At 34.1% G+C, this 17,943-nt stretch overlaps 1 protein-coding gene across 3 annotated transcripts in view; it reads left to right on the forward strand.

Annotated features, from left to right (window-relative positions):
• Window positions 1–17,943, forward strand: part of LOC134534983 (uridine-cytidine kinase) — a 52,943-nt gene that overhangs the window by 22,372 nt on the left and 12,628 nt on the right. The window contains exons 4-7 of one of the 3 annotated variants that reach the window (XM_063373791.1): window positions 407–552; window positions 774–871; window positions 2,022–2,070; window positions 13,925–16,144. In XM_063373791.1, the coding sequence (XP_063229861.1) occupies window positions 407–552; window positions 774–871; window positions 2,022–2,070; window positions 13,925–14,040 (409 nt within the window). In that variant the 3' untranslated portion in view covers window positions 14,041–16,144. Of the gene's footprint in view, window positions 1–406; window positions 553–773; window positions 872–2,021; window positions 2,071–4,591; window positions 4,827–13,924; window positions 16,145–17,943 lie in introns of those variants that run through there. The other 2 variants (XM_063373771.1, XM_063373781.1) reach the window with 2 other exon arrangements.

The following is a 17,943-nucleotide window of genomic DNA, read 5'->3' on the forward strand; positions in this document are numbered from 1 at the left end:
TCCATTAATGTGCCACAGAATTTTAGGAATAAAAAAAAGAATAGATTTGAGCATTGAGTGCTTTTTACATGGACAGTTATATGCAGCCTTTTGCATGTGACTTCTAAACAAAATCTGTTTGTGTTGTCTCACGAGAAAAAAGCTGTTAACATTGTTTACAAAGAAATTCTTTAGTTATGGGCAGTACATTTTTGTAGGTTCATAATTTTCAAAAATGAGAACTCGATACTTATAAGTAGTTTATTTATTAAATTTAAATGACGCTACATTAGTCGATCGCAACTGTGCAAAGCCAGAGCGGGTCACTAGTTCTATGTATTCTAAAACACAAAGAACCATTGAAATTTGTTTAATAACTGTCCTCGGTGGTGAACCTAAAATACTGATGGCGTGTGTTTTGCGACAGGGTGCAGAACCAGTTCACCTCGATATACCCGGCTGACGTCGTCCTCATTGAGGGCATTCTGGTGTTCTACTTCCCTGAGATAAGGGAACTATTCCACATGAAGCTCTTTGTGGATACAGACTCGGACACACGTCTGGCTCGAAGAGGTAAGCTTCAGTGTTCAAATATACGTAATATACTTGCATGATTGCTGTGGTAGCTATTAATTGCCTTGTTTAATTTCTGTCAGAAGATCTGGTTTAGAGAAATAGTAAGCTGTTGTTTCACGGTATTGACTTGTAATCAGCATTATTCTTCAGGAATTAATTTTTTTTTTCCTCAAGGGCAACTATTGTATATTTAAAAATTTTCTAAATGTGTATTGCAGTTCCTCGTGACATAAAGGAGCTTGGCCGAGACTTAGATCAGGTTCTCAATCAGTACATGAACTATGTGAAACCAGCTTTTGAAGAATTCTGCTCACCTGTGAGTATTGATTATTTCCTTTGTATGTGTTTTTGGTATGATTAGTGTGATAATTGAATGTCTGTAGTACATAGTGTAACTTATTAAGGATGGATACTAAAAACAACCAGTGGACTTGAAAGATATATTTGTAAGTTATAATTGAATTTGCATAATTTGCAGATCAGGTCATTCACTGCAGAGTATGTGGTTTATGCTTTTACCATCTTCAGGCATTAAAAAAAATAGCATAAATTTTAAACAATATCATATGTACAGTGAGAGGTCTTTAATCCAGCATTTTTTGGTTTCTCATATTCTTTTATTCAGCTGTTGATCTTTGCTGCCAAGTCATGTTACTGCCCTGCTAGCATTTTTAGTTTGCTCTGAGTTTATCGCTAGCTGCCAGTTTTTATTTCAGTGCAGTCTCTCTTGCACATTTCACGGGTACGTTTCTGCAATGATATTTTTAAAATGACCAGAGATAATCTGTATTTTTCTCTGTTTCTTTGGAGTAACTTATTACAACTCATTTTAAATACTACTGTACTGTATACTAATTTTTCTTTGGTGTTCCTGTTAAAACTATATTGACGTTTGGTATTACAGCAAAATCACTAATCTGGAATCTCCATGCTCCAGAATGTGTCAGATTAAAGACAGTTCACTATTATTAAGTAACTGGGATCAAACATGGAAATATCCCAGCTCAAGTTACAAGTTTTTTTTCCTGATTAAGTTGGATAAATTTAGACCAGAGTTAATTCAGTTTGGCGAAAATTCTGTATTTGGAGGGGAGAGGCAATGCACTTGCAGGAAATATCCTATAGCTGTAACTCTGCCTGGTTTGTTGCACGTGTTACATATTACATCATTGTGTACAGTTCCAGCAATTAAAGCAATTGTTCTGCCCTCAAAGTTATTCTCATCTTGGACAGATTTCCTTTTTTAAGTTCCGAAATAAAATGTTTGTAACTTTTAACTCTCTCTGATTATTGTGAAGAACTTCTTTATTTGCCTTTTTGTTATTTGATTTTATTGATTTGGTTTGAGTTATTCCTAAATCTGAGTTAAAAGGAGAAGTTTTTATATTCAATGCTTAGGTTGTTATGGCACAGTCATCAAACATATTTTTTTAAATATTTGTAATGTGAACGTGAAACTGTTTCAGACAAAGAAGTACGCAGATGTTATCATCCCACGTGGAGCAGACAATACTGGTAAGCATAACTTTACCTTTAACATTAAGAATGTTGTACTTGCTTCTTGAACCACTGTCACACGTTATTTTATGTTTCTTGAGTTGGCATTCATGATCATTTTTGGCTAAGGATCCGCAAACGCCCTGATGCATAAGAGATGGCCGCCTCGTAAATAGCTCACCAACGTAATGTAGAATTATGAACCAATATGTCGAGGATCTTCATTGATGCTGCCATTTCCAAGATTAATAATATTTTGAGCCCTGTGTGTGAGGCTATAACTGGTGTGTTCAGCTCTTGACTGCCGGCTTATAGGACACCACAAAATCATTATTCAGTTCAAGGCAGAGCTGATTTTTAATATGTATTGTTAGTGGATAAGTAAAAAATAAGTTGTAAAAAGCATTTTCGTAACTGCTTTGTGATTATTTGGTGTGTGTGACAACAGCAATTATTGCACTCTTAGGCATAGAACACTTCAACTGATGAGCTGTTAGATGCCTTTGTTTATTGACTGTGGCACTATTTGTTTTGTGATAGGAGTAGCTTGCAATTTGGAGGAAATAATCTCAAATACATGTTTTTAAAAGTCTATTAACTACATGACATATACATAATAACATTGGTTAGCATCGGGAATTGTTTGTTTGTACGTGTTATTTATGCTGTATGATGACTTGATGTACGGGATGAGCAAATTGATAGGAGTTTGGCCTTGCATGGTCATACGTAAATCATTTGCTCTGAAATAGATAGTGCATGAAATATGACCAAATACTAGTTGCTAGGTCATTGACTCGTGAAAAGTCAGGGGATTTACTCAAAATCCTGGAAAAGTCATGTAAATCCTCCAGTGGTAGTAATATGGGAAGTTCCATGCTCCAATCTGCCAATGCCCAGACTGTGAAAGCATGTTATATAAAATATTTTTTGCCTAATGCAGAAGAATTTTTGTAAGCAACATACGTATTGATGTGTTCACCAGGTACAAGACAATTAGCAGTTAAGCTGGGTTTAAGGGGAGGTCATAGCAGCTCTTAGCTTTTAAGAGCACTCGCAACCACATTGAAGCCGCAAAGCAGTTAGCAAATCTTATGTCTTTCTAAAACAGTGCATGTGGGGAATGCAGCAGAAACCTGTCCTGGTAATTGTGTTTACGAATTATGCTGTCAAGTTGAGTGTTTTTCAGTCAATAATGTATTTTTTTAAAAAAAAAATTAAATTTAAATTTAAATTGGTGACTACAATTACAAATGTTCAAAGTTATTAACTAATCAAAAAATACTGTCCTGTAAGATTTTCTCATCTCCAATTACATTTGTATTGCAATGGAAATGCTCAAACATAAACATAGACTAAACTGTAGTAATTTAACCCCCCCCCCCCCCCCCCCCCCCTCCCCCAACTCCTTGGAAATAAATATTTTCTGTCAATTTTAGGTCCCAAAGTCAGTAAGGGTCAGAAATAAATTAAAATACTTAAGTTCACACGATAGTCAGGAATTTTTCATGAAAATGTAGTTTTGATCAAAAAATCCAACTCTGCATCATTATGCTGTTTTCCCCCCCCAATAATATCATTAAATGTACAGTAAATTACTCATTTATAATTTCTAAAAATTCTTAGTTAATTTTTTGCATTATTATTTACTAACTATGGTGGGTAAGTATTCAATTTTGTCACAAAGAGTTTTGATGCACTCTGCTCTGTATATATCTGTATCGCTGTGAAAATAACTTAGACCTGCTGTATCATCACCACATAGTGATATGAAAAAATAAAATATATATGATGTAACTCCTTTATAAAATTGGAACTAAATGTTACTGCTTAAAAATTGTTTATTGAAACTTTTAACATTGGCAGTAGGCTACTCCTTATTGCTATCGCCTCCTGTGTCACCATGCGTTAGCGTTGGAAATGTATTTTAGTGGCTATTCCATAAGGAATTATGCTTTTATCGGGATAAAATATGCAATGTGGTTTAATACAATATTTCATTAAAATCGGTTCAGTAGTAAAGAAGTGATGCACAGACATCCTAACTTTCACATTTATGTAGATTTATTAGGTAGTAGGATTACGTCTTGTCACAAAACCATAATGAAATTTGCTCTAACAGTAACACATATTTGTGAACTTGTATCCTACATAAAGCTTTATGAGAATCACTTTTAAAAACTGTGTATGGTAGTGCATGGAATTCTTTTTTTTTTAATCTGTTTGTTCAAGAAGCTTGTTATATAATCCCTGCCGTTCATTTGTGAAGGCAAAGAAGTACTTTGTGTTGGAGAAACTGCTGTGGTATGTTATGTTTCTGTGCTTCATAAACAAAACTGTGTTGGAGTGAGTTTCCACGAAATTTGGTGTGCACACGTCGCCCACCAGTGTCACACTTGAAATCTGTTGAAGAAACTGAAGAAAACTAAAGGTATAGTGGATCTAGACAAATGACTGAAGATAAGATTCATTCATGACACAGGCTATGAAGCAGCAATTATTGTGTTATTGTTATCTTAATGAAAAAAACTGTTTACAGGCTATCCTAAGAGTTCAGACAACCAAATTCAGCTATCTCGGAGTACAACCATAAAGACAAAAATCAAGCAATACTCATCTTTACCACTCAACCATACAAAGAAAATTTCATCTTGTCAATGGTCACAACAATTTCCATTGGTAAAACTTTTTCTTGTTGGATACATTGTTCACTGACAGTGCATGGTGATATTATCCAGCTATGTAAATTTGCACAAATAAATGGATTTGGGCCATTCAAAGTCCCCTCACTAATCCATGAAAATCCTTTGCACCTCCTAAGACTTGGTTAATATTATCACAATATTTGGATTTTTTTTTAATGATGCTGTTAATACAGATTGAAAATTGTCCATAGTTACTGAGTTTGCAAATCAATTAAAGGATCAGAAACTCACCTTGGGGTTGCTTTCGACTGGATGGTGCCAACTTGTAAAACTTCTGTTAAGAGCACGGAAAATTTTTACATCTTTTTCTATGATAGGATGGTCTCCAAATTACTATTTTTCCCTACTTGGCACATTCAGATTTCTTTCTCTTGGGACTCGTGCAGGCAAGATATACTAAGGAACTGAAAGTTTTCAGCAGATGTGAAATTGTACCCACCAATGGTGCTAGCTACGTTCCCGATTTGTCAACATGAAATACACGCTGAATGTGTGTGGACATACATTCATCTTAAATGTAACGTTCACAAGGCAGGATGGATGCTGCGAGACTGTGAAGAGTGGTGTATTGTGAAGACTGAAAAACAGTGCGTACGCCTTAGCGGGGGTCAGTCACATCTGAAGCAGAGTTCAACCATCATCAACCCAGGGACCATGTTCTTTAGCAGCAACATACATAAGCACCATGTTCGTTGAGAAGAACTGTTTCAGCGTGGCCAGGGTAGGATGTTCCCGCGACGAGAATGGCGTGGTGGTATGTTTTGTGAGCATAGATGAAGTGTTGTATGGTGAATGGGATCAGGTCAGTATTGACAACCCAGCGAAAGGATAAACATTGTACTGCGTGATTTTGGTGTGCATCTTCTTGCATTAAAATTTAGCCTATCATTCGCCTTTTTATTGTTTCAGCATAACTTTTCATTGTTAGGATAGCAGAGAATCTTGAGTTAGTGTGTGACTGTTGAGTAGTTGCTGATTTGCTTTAGGTAAAGAGTAGTTAGAAACCATTAAACAAAAATGTGCCAGGTGTGCACTTTAGTCTTAACCTCTTAACACTTTCCTCAAAAATACACACTGTTGTTGACAACTTAACTACGTATTTTATTTATACAAATATTTTTTTTCTATACAAATATATTCCAATTGTTAGGATAGGAAAACCTAAATATAGGCATAACATATTAAAAAAACTAACATCACTACTACCTAATGTATATTTATATTAATAGAGTGGAGACAGTAGTTAAAAATTATATTATAATGTGATATGAAGCAAAAGAGCCTTCTCAGACTTTCCTGTACGCATCAACAGTCTTCCCCTACCATGGTGGGTAGGGATGTGCGAGTACCCAATATTTTCGGGTACGGTTCGAATCTACAGTTACCCGAACCCGGAATCGTTATACGTACATGGATTCGAACAGTATTACGAATATTCACAAAAGTTATAAATTAATTTAATACGGCTCAAAAATACTAGCAGTGAAAAATAAAATTAGGCTACTATTAGCTAAGTATTTATAATATGTATCAAAGAAAGATATGTAAATTAAATAATTAACACAATGCCAAAAGAATTTCAAGATTTCGAGGGCTTAAACTATAATTACGAATTTCTTTGTATAGCAAACTATAAACTAAAAACAATTACATACCTACAAGAAAAAAACATCTTGGTTATTTATTGGAGAAAAAATGGTTTCGTTTGCTGAAACATTTATAAAACTGAGATTTCCCTGTGGCGTGCAGTTTATTACGATTGAGTTTGAGAATTGAATATGTTTGGTTTTCATATTTTAAAGTTTATTATTAATTAAGTTTACATAATTATCAACATTTCAATCTGTGTAATAAATAATTGCCAGTAGTTACAGTTAGAAAAAAAGAGAACCCACATTATTTTTAAATTAATCAGTTATTTTTAATTAATCTGTGCTTAATATTCGGAATCGGATTCATATCTAAAATATTGCCAGGGATTCGATTCTATTCGAACTGAAAATCAAAGAATTCACACATCCCTAATGGTGGGAAAGGAGGGGTGGCAAACCAAACTGATGCACTTGAGTCTTGTCTTACACGAGCAGCAACGGTGTAACTCATACATTTCATTTCATCATTTGACCAACTCTTGGTCACTTAATCACGGCCCAGATAATGGAATTGGTTTTTATAGATAATAGTCAGTCCAAACAGTATTATGTTCCTCATGGTATAGTGGTATTTTTTCCTCCCATTTTTATGTTGACCTAATTTTATAACGGTGATTTGATTGAAAATTCATGTAACAATCCCTTATTTAAAACACGAATTATAAAAATTTTAAAATATATCTAAACTAGCTGTGCCCGCGTCCTTGTCCGCGTGGAATAATGTCTTTGGTTAGCATTTTTAATTATTTAGGCTAATTATTTTACAAATAAGACACATACGTATAAATGCTTTAATGAGCTATTTGCAGTGTTTCACTGCAAAGAGCTTATTAAATTATTTAAGTATATAAGTACATAAGATATAAAGTATTAATGAGTTTATTTAAGTACATTTTTATAAACTACGTTATTACATGAAAACATAAAGTTATTTGTATTTCACGAAGAACATTAATTAAATAAACAAAAAATTGTGTAAGCAAATCAAATTGTAATCAATTTGCAGTGAATAATAATGAATTTGCAGCGGAAGAAATCAGTATTCACATGCGTGTGGCACAGTCTGCCATCACGTGTCTGCCCGTTCGGGTAAGCACACTTAAGCATATTTCCCCACCCTACACCGCGCCGTACCACACCGCGCTCCGCCCCCCCCCCCCCCCCTCCCGCGTATGTGCACAGCGCTCATTGTGTACGGCGCTGTGCTTGGCAAGTTTCTTGCGCGCGTTAACTTCAGTTTCACATTTTGTAATGACTCCGTAAATGTTACATCAGAATAGCTCTAATATTTTGTCTCTTGTAGCAAACTTATAAAACATTCACATAAACCTTACATACTTCCATACAACTTTTCATCCCCTATCTCCTATTCTTATTTTACATGCTTGAGGGTAAAACTTTTACAAACTTAGAATGTCATATTTATTTATATCGAATCAACAGCCTAAAAAATAAGTTTCAATCTTCTAGCTCTAAAAATGACTATACTTCCATACAACTTTTCATCCCCCCCCCCCCCCCTTTGAACCCCTTACAACCCTTTTTTCACATTAATAAGTAGTCTATGACCGTTCTCAGGCTCTAGACTATCTGTGTACCAAATTTAATTTAAATCAGTTCAGTAGTTTTGGCGTGAAAGCGCGACAGACAGACAGTTACTTTGGCATTTATAATATTAGTAAGGAAGTAAGGATTTAAAGGCTCATTCAAATGTATGGCTGAAGAAACTTAGATGCACAGAGTATAAAGGTAGTTAAAAAATTATATTATCCCAAGATTATCCATTGTACGCGTATGTCCCGCTAAAAGCATTAAAACAGATGTAGAAAATTACCACTGACCGTAAACAAGGAAAAAATAAGCTATAAAACAATTAAATACTCACCTATTGTGAATCACAAACACTGCTTTCCCCACTGTCTGTATTGCTTGCAGTGCCCCTTGTCACTTGAACATCCAACATTTATTTTTATTATTTTATCAATTTCAATGTCTATTCTCTTGTCACTATTCTTATAGTCCCCTTCAACATTTTTCACATGTTGCAACATTCTTTACATTTGTCCACAGAATAGTTGATAAACACCTTCTCACAAAATAATTTTTTTTATTATCTAGTGATGAAGTGATTCCTTTGATGATTTGTTTTTGATGTCTGCCCATACCTGCTCAAATCAACATGGTATGTATGCAGAAGAATGAAATATTGGCCACATTCTGTGACCAACACATCTATTTTAAATTGTTTGTTACTGGTGTTCTTTTTACTAAAAACAAAAGATTTACTTTCATTAGTGTTGAACAGAATGAAATATTGTTGTTTGTCAGCCAGTTTTGAATGTCTTGTTTTAGGGATAGTGCTGTAGGTTTTTCGTTCAGCTGTTCATTATGATAACTGGCGTTCTCCAGTACAACACACTTTTTGGGTAAATTTGGCAATAATTTGCTTTTCACACACATAAACAGGTTTTCAAAATTCATATGGTCATAGTAATCTCTGGATTTCTGTTTCGACTTAAAAATAAGTAAAAGCATTCGAAACAAAGGCTTGTTGTCTGCCTTCATGCACAATAATTAATTGTGGACCTTTCCAAATGGAATTTGTGATACCTATTTACATATCTGACTGTCAACGAGAACTTATCTGTGTGTGGCATGATCATAAGTTTCGTTAACATAAACTTTGGAAACACTCGTATTTGTTCAAGGGAGTGCCCTCTCCAAGCAGCGATTTCCGGCTTTTATGTCAAAATCTTTGTCTTCAGTCGACACTTTTTCCAGCTGAACTCTAGCTTCAACAAGTTTTGCAGGTATTACCTGCTACAGTTCAAAACAGTCTTCTTGCAAAGCCCTATTCATAGGGACAAGATTATATGGTGAATCGCGATAAAACCAAAATATCACAGAAAAGCATTCAATAAACCATATAATACCGGAATTCAAGTTAATACACCACAAAGCACCGAAACGCAATTAAAATTATGATACTTATCAGCATTATCAATCAAGACTTAACTCTGACACATATGTTACCTTAAAAAAATTTAATTTGATGAAAGTTTGTACCATATTTTATGCAAAAAAATTGGATTAAGTTTACTTAAGATTTTTACATTATGATGCTAGTACATTTTACAAACACAAAAATACTTAACATATTTATTTAATGTATTCCGAATAGTTAGACATGCTTATTAAAAATCATATTGTAAAAGTGTACTATGTATCGGTCAAAATGACATTATTTTGGAGAAATTAGTATCATGGAACATTTAAGTGTTATATTTGTTCATAAAAAATAAAATTAATAACATCAAAATCTCCTGTTTTAAAAAAGAAATTAGCCTGAAAATAAAACCATAAAATCTTGTCTTTACTTATCTGACTTCTTTAATGTCGTGGATTTTTCTCCTCACACCACCACATGTAAAATAGTCTAATTCAATTATTTTTGTGTGCTCTGTTTTTTACCTGTTTGTATCAAAAATTCAAACTGGTTTTCCTCTGCTAGAATTTCATTTAACTGACAATATTGAAACACCTGTTGTACGTCAAATTATAACTTTTTTGTTTGTTTACTGAACTGTGTTGTAACATTGTAAACTATCTCCCGAGCTTGTCCCAGCAGAGGCATGCCAGATTTAAGATGTGATTTAAATCTCGACAGAGAAGCCATTACGTGGATGGGTTTGTGTAATTATGACTGCCAGACAGCCAAGCGCGATCGGTGTCATCAGCTAGGAAGCGGCTGCATTACTAATCTCTTCCCTACTTGACGCTCTTCATCATGTGATCACCCGGTGACCTTTTGCTTCTTGTCGCATGATACTTAATACATGAAACTGGGTCCTGAGATAAAGTACATAACTCATGAATTAATCAGTAACCAATACATATCAATCTTTTCAGGCATGCTTGTTTATTTTGCAGTCAACTATTATTCATCAGTTTTAACTCAGTATGTGGTTTTGTACGAGCACCTTCCTCACACACACAACACAACTGCACGCTGTGCAACGCCATGGTAGGTCAAGTTAGACATCTAAACATGTCGCAGTACAGCGGGCAAGCTTCTTGCGACACTGGTCCTCGTGACTGACCAAGATGCCAGCTTGCCTCCAAAGTGGAAGCATGGCTATGCTTGGCTTGGCTCTTAGAAAGCAGGGTTGTCAATGCTTCACCCACGAATCTACTTGTGTGTGTCCAACACACAGCCAAAAACAAAATGTTTTAAAATTTCTTGGTACTGAAAGTACAGAAAGTTCATATAGATAAATAACACAGGCAAGTACAAAACAGTATCCTGCTAAGTTCATGATGAAGATACCTTTGCAAACAATTACGAATCAAATTTGTTTCACAACCATCATATATAAAATTTATAATTAAAATACAATTAGCTATGGTAAGGGAATATAGGAGAGGGGAGCAAAGAAAAATTATAGTGATAGTTTGATTCAGTGGGGCTCAATGAACACTCGCATTATCAGCTGAGCACATTTAATGAATAAGAGAACCAATTTTGGTTGTTAAAAATACAGTTTTTAAACTGTAAGCACACAAAATGGGTGTAAAAATTTATAGTTTTCTGGTTTCCTCAATCCATTTTGTTGGGAAATAAAAAAGGTGTTATGAGATGTTTCCTTAGAATCAACGGATAACATTTAAGAGCCATTGCATTTTCCTATGGTTGTTTTTTTATAACATGTATTTTTGAACAGTAAAAAAATTAAAACATTTATTTTAGGTATAAAATATTTGGTACACAGTATTGTAAGTAGGATAGAGGTGTGCGGCAGCCTTTATCTTTAATATTCCACCAAAAGATTATAGAGTCGCCACTTTGAAAGTCTCACAGAGGTGCGTTACAGATGCTAAGACTGCATGCCAGTTCGGTGCCTGGTGCATAGAGGTGAAGAGGAATATGATGTGTGCACACGTGAAACTGTTAGCACCCCTGCACTCTTAGCCCTCGTGCGTCCGATCAGGCAGCCCTTTGCCATCCATTAAGCTCGACTTTCAGAAATGTACGAGGGTTTTTTTTAAGTAAGTACCATTTAGGAATTCAGCCGCTGCAGTGTAGGCAAGCCACCGATGCCATTATGGGAAAAAAAAGTTTATGAATATTTAAAAAAACGTCCACCGATTGAGAATCCCGCCGACTGTGGAATACATACTGTGATTGGTTTTCTTAGTACTAAAAGCATGAAAACGGCTGAAATTCATCATCAGATCAGTGAAGTGTGTGGAGAAAACATGATGTCCGATGAAATGTTGCAGAAGGGAAATTGGGTTAGAGCTAGTAATGAAGACCGCACGAATGTTCATTATTAATTGTTCAGTTGTGAAATCAAGCTACAAACTTCTATAAGGATGGAATTCAAAAGCTGGTTTTACAATACAATAAGTGCCTTAATATTGGTGGAAATTATGTAGAAAAGTAGATTAAGGGATCGTCCATTAATCACTTGAGGCTCGAAAGGGGGAGGGGGGGAGGGGGTCGGGAAAAATCACGAAATATCACAAGGGGGGAGGGGGGGTGTAGAGAGATATCACGTGTATTTTTTTTTTTTTTGCCCGATTTCTACAAAACCGAAAAGCGATGTGTGACCTTGACTCGCCGTAGCCAGGCAACAATATCCCCGCCCGTCGCAACATGAACCACCCGGCTCGGCTTGCCAGTCGCTAGTAAGACTGTGATTTTGGCGCCGAATACATGCGTAAATCACATATAAGCCTTTCCTTTATTATTTTTATGCCAGTGAGAATAAACCTGCAACCTAAATGTGTGTCTGGACATTTTTATCACTGTGCTTAATTTTCCAGAATTAAATTAGATTATACCTATATTTAAAGATAATATTCCGAAATTTTTAAAAATATTTTGCACCAAAAAATACACGTGATTTATTGGTGGGGAGGGGGGGGGGGTTGTCTGAAACCTCACCACAAATCACTAGGGGGGAGGGGGGGTTAAAAATTTGCTAAAAAAACATCACGTGATTAATGGATGACCCCTAAGGTACTAACTTGCATGTTAAAGTAATGTTTCGAAAAATCAACTTTTTTTTTTCAAAACGGTACTTACTAAAAAACACTCCTCGTACATACAACATGCTGTAATCATGTTTTATAGGCCTGTGTAAAGGTTTGACTTTGTCAGGAAATTTGCTATTTGTTTTATTTGAAAGTTCAGTTATGATTAAAGCTTTCCATTTGATATGAAGCTTCACATTTGTTGTAAAGCTTTAGAACATTGAAAGCCTAAAATTTTCTCATGAAAATATTAAGTAATTTTTTTGTGTTGTATATGTTTTGCTCTAATAAAGTTGGTTACTTAAAAACTCAAAAGAAGGTGCTCCGTTTGCTTTTATGAATGTTCAATATTAATATTATGCATGGTTATTTTGAAATTTTATTGAATGATGTTATATATAGGGCCCAATTGGTTAATCACTTAATGAGTTCAAACTTTGTAAACATTTAACAATTATTTTCTACTCAATCCTGTATTTTATAAAATAAGTGTAATAGAGCTTCGCCAAGAACAATATTTGCAATTCAATTTGTCTTCACAAATATTTTAAACAATTGTTTTGACATTTGCTTCACATCGAAAATCTAGTGTTCGCCCAGACCTAATGCTTTCTGAGGTTACTTGCTCACTCGAGGGTTAACTTTTTGGCATGTGGAATGGTACACTTATTTTTAGCGAATGCATAAGATTAGAGATATCAGATCAAGTTGTGACACTTAGAATACAAGCCTACATTAAAAACTGAATTTTTAATGCATGTTATTTTGTATGTATGTATCAGCTACATGCAGTGGTATTGTAATGAGCTTTGACAAATTGGATAAGAACATTGTGTACTGTGCTTTACACTTCAAAAAATGCACTGGGTTTTAGGCAATTTTGATATTGTGGATACATACTAGATAATCCTCATACATTTTGCAGTGTAGCTAATAGTTGTGATTAATTTATTTTGTTGGGTGGTGTGTGTGTGTGTGTGTAAATATTTGAATGCACATTGTTGAACTGGAATTTTGTCTTCTACCGATACAGAGTTAGACTTGTTCCCAACATGTATTCTTTGTATAGAGGGCAACTTTCTTTCTGTTGTCTTTTAGCATTTGTTTATGTGATCTGAGTGTTTTGTTTCACCAGTGTGTGCCCAGGGTATCGGGGAATGCAGTGAAAGCCAAATATTTTGTTTTTGTGACTATACTTTCTTAAGTTTTGTATTTGCATGTAACCTAGACTTGCTCAAGAGTACGCAATAGATGTGTGATAAATTCAGAAAGCTGGAATTGGAACCTTTTCCTAAAAATTTTCTTCTGTAAGATTGTTTCTTTTTCCCTCTACTGTAATATAATTTCAAAGTATTTTCCAGCATTTGTGGGCACCATTCTTCTTGTCTGTTTTCTCAGTTTATTCTATTGAGTTTTTAATGTTCTTCACTTGTGTGTTCCTTGTCAACTTATAACAGGCAACTTTTGTTTGCGTTGCAGTGGCAATTGACCTGATAGTTCATCGCATCAAGGATATTTTGCATGGCAACGTACACCACTTGGCAAACAGCCGTCACACTAGCACAAATTCTAGCTCGGAAACTATTAGCAGATAAGGTATCCCCTGTTGTTTTGGAGCATTCTCCTCAGTGTGCTGTTAATAGAAAATGTTGCAACATTTCAACTGTGTCTGCATCTTGTTTAAAAACAGGACTAATGTATCTTAACTGAACACGAGGGGTAAGCTAACTAAACTTCAAGTAATGAAACCAGTATGTGGCTTACAACTACACTTTACATTCATATTTTGAACACATTTATCTGTTGTGAGGTGTGGGGGTTTGTAGTATTATTTTTTTTTAAACAACTCTGTGATATAAGTTGAAGTATTTTTTGTGTACTTGTGTTCAATAGTTATCTTAATATATTTTACACAGGTTATAATTTTTTTAAATTTAATTCATTGTTAGTATTGATAATAAATATTTTTATTTGTAGGATCTTGCATCAGTGTATCTGTAAACTTGAAATATTTTATTTATTTGATTTTTATTAGTATAACTGTTTTTTTTCCCCACTTATTTAATTTTCATTGTTGTGTGAGAATTGTGCAAGAGATAAACTATGTTATACGTGTTTGTGAAGCACTGAGAGTATTTTTTTTTTTTTGCTCTTAAAAAGTTTGGAGGGATAATTTTTTTTTTTTTTTTTGTGAAGGTAGGTTCTTGTACTGTGAAAGCAGTCAGATGAGGTGTCTGAAAGTGCCTCACTTTAGTTCCTAAACAAATTTAAATTGTGGTAACGTTAACCTTAAGTTTGGAAAATAATGTGCAAGTTGTGTATAAATTTAGCGTTTCTGAGTCTCTGCTCTCTCTCTCTCTCTCTCTCTTTCTCTTTCTCTCTCTCTTTCTCTTTCTCTCTCTCTTTCTCTTTCTCTCTCTCTCTCTCTTTCTCTCTCTCTCTCTCTCTTTCTCTCTAATGTAAGGAATTTAGGTTTTAACTGTATTTTACTATTTTGTATAAGCCATTACTTGGGAATTATTATACAATCTGCTGAAAATCTGAGCTGCATAATTTATTTTTAAAACCAACTTAATAAGTAGAAAAATTAATTCATTTTTCAGTGAAACTGTAGAGGAATTTAAATACTTTAAACGAGGTATTTTATTCTGGTTTGGGGGAATAGTTTAGAAAAGCAGTGTTATATCAGTAATTTAAGGGAATGGGGTTTTATTTTAGTTAATAATGATCTTGTAAAAAAAAAAATATATATAACATTTTTTCTAGAATTAAGTGGTTAATAGTATTATTCATTAGTTCCCATTTGAAAGATAGGTCCCTGCCTCCCCCCCTCCACCACTAATTACAAGTGTTTTGCATAATTCATGATCAGAAAATCTGATAAGTAAGCTTGTAAGTATTAAAATGACAGCTCTTCTTGTTCAGCATTTTCTGATTGTCCACTTTAAGTGCAGCTACATACTTATTATGTATTGCTATCATTGTACATAGTAACATAGTACATAACCCTCAGCCCATAAGTGGATTGTCTGGCCACACACAAGTAACATAAGTATAAAAAAAACTGTATTATAATTACAAAAATAATTTGCATTAAATATTTTATAGCATTTAAAGGTTCAGATTAAAAATTAACATCCTATAACTAAAGTAGTCTTCGCAAAGCATTTAAGACTCTGTAGTTATGTTAGTATTAGTTTTCTAATGCATAATCAAATGTAATGGGGGGGAAACGTGTACTGTCATTATTGCTGTCATTTATCTTAAACCTCTTGATAAAATTACATATTTTACATCATTAATGAAGTTGGTAAGTAAAATATCAGAATTTCCCAAAATATTTGGCTGGCTCATGCCATTACTTTTCATCATATGCCCTGCACCAAATGAATTAAATAAATTGTATCACCAAACCTGTATGCAGATTTTTGTTACTGTGACCAAAAATATCCTTCACTCAAAAATTTTTACATTTAAGTGAACATATGAATGAATAATAATTAATCATTTTTGGCCTAACAAATTAGCTGTTTCGAGAAGATTGGTTGAAATATGGCACCACATACTGTTTGAAGTTATTGTTAAGTATATCTGCCTTTAACTATGATGGTTATTTAAAAAAATTATGTTAGAGTGATTATTAATTTAACATTTTATGGACCCAGCATGAATCCACTAGAACAAAAAAAAAATTAAAAAGAGGATTAATAGAATTGTGGCTCAATTCTATGACCACTGCCAATCAAAAACATCCTTGTAACTATCATCAAAATGTTTATAGTTATTTTGCGTGCCACATATACACAATAATATTCTCAATATTGCAAAAAGTGTTGATACGCCCTTTTGGTATGATGCCCTCGATATCTGCGAGTCAGCTAAAAGAAAACGCTTTATCCCCGTAAGCTGAAATGAAGGCAATCCGTCGTATTTGTCCATCCATTGCACTTTTGTCAAATCATTTTACAATTAGTGCAGCCAACAATCCAAGTTTTCTGTGTCAGAGATTTAGCATTATAGTTTTTACTATTTATACTGTGTTCCCATTCATATTGTATTAGAAATTCCTTGGAAAAATTCAGAATCACTATAATTGTTTGGATGCGAGTTTTGACAGCCGCGATGTTATTATGCAAAAAAAGTGAACAAAAATGCCACGACTTGTTTTCTGTTATCAGTTGACTGGGTGCAACCAACCATAGATAAAATTATGTCCGTCCGTCTGAAACTTATGACCAACGGATGGAATTTCCAGATTGGCTGTTGGTCACACAATTGTTGGAGGACACTGGCTATTTGAATTTTGGTTATTCATTGTTTCATGTTGTTCATTACATTGTATGGTGATACTTATTTGGCTTTCTCGACCAACTTAATCATGTGTAGTTCAGGAATTGACAGTTGCATGCCCCTCTCTTGTGACTCAGACTAGAAGAATCTGGCACACAATATAAACCAGACTGACCTATACAAGAAATACTATAGAAGATAAGCTTAATAAGTATATAATTTGAATTCTATAAATGATGCAATAACACAGCACAAGAGTTGTCCAATTTCCCACATTACATTTTCGGCTGTGTTGAAGCAATGCATTCTGGAAACTTAGACTTAAACTCTTTGTTAATCACTTTATTTTTTACCCATTTATGCAAGGTCTGTGGAATCAAGCATATAGAATGGAAAACCAGAATAAACATCTATATTATAGGTTTACAAAAACTACACTTTTCTTATGGGTAAAAATACTATAAGGTAATTAATTGTGTATAGCTAGGAGAGTTAAGGCAAAGAAATAATAAATGTGTGTTTATACATGTCTGTGTGCGCACACATATACCTACATGTGTGTCTCTTACACCTAATGTGTTCAACATACTTTACTATCATTCAAATGAATGATTCTGAATATGAAAAACAATCATTGATTCATTTTGCTAGAGAAAATAAAATAAAATACATGAAAATAATACCCTTTGAATGCAGTTATGTTTTTCAATCCCATGATTTTATCGGCAATTTTTTTTTGTCTATAGTCTTTATCACTGCATGTAACTACGTAGTTATTATATTGGTGGCATATTTATTTATTTGAATGCTGTTAGCCATTTAAAAAATAACTGCAACTTTACAATGTGTAAAGTTATTTCATTATTTTGGCAGTTTTTGTTAGGAAGGCTCATAATTGAACATTGTGTATTAGCTATTAAAGTAACGATTTGCAATATAATTGTTTGTACCTTTGAATTTCCTGAGGTGAATCGTAGATTATGGTAAGGCACAAAGCATGTGTACCAAAATTTTTCTGCTGTATTTCAAGCCTACTACAAGATATAGTTTATCTACCACCGACGAGACAATATAATAGTCGTAATTTCCGTTACATGTTACCATGTGTAAACATTTTGTAGATTTGTTTTCAGTAGTGTGGAATTTTTTATTTTCATAATGGAGCCTTTATTTTATGGATACTTAGTTTTAATACACAGCTGAATTAG

This window comes from Bacillus rossius, chromosome 1 (assembly GCF_032445375.1).
Source record: "Bacillus rossius redtenbacheri isolate Brsri chromosome 1, Brsri_v3, whole genome shotgun sequence".
NCBI classification, from domain to species: domain Eukaryota; kingdom Metazoa; phylum Arthropoda; class Insecta; order Phasmatodea; family Bacillidae; genus Bacillus; species Bacillus rossius.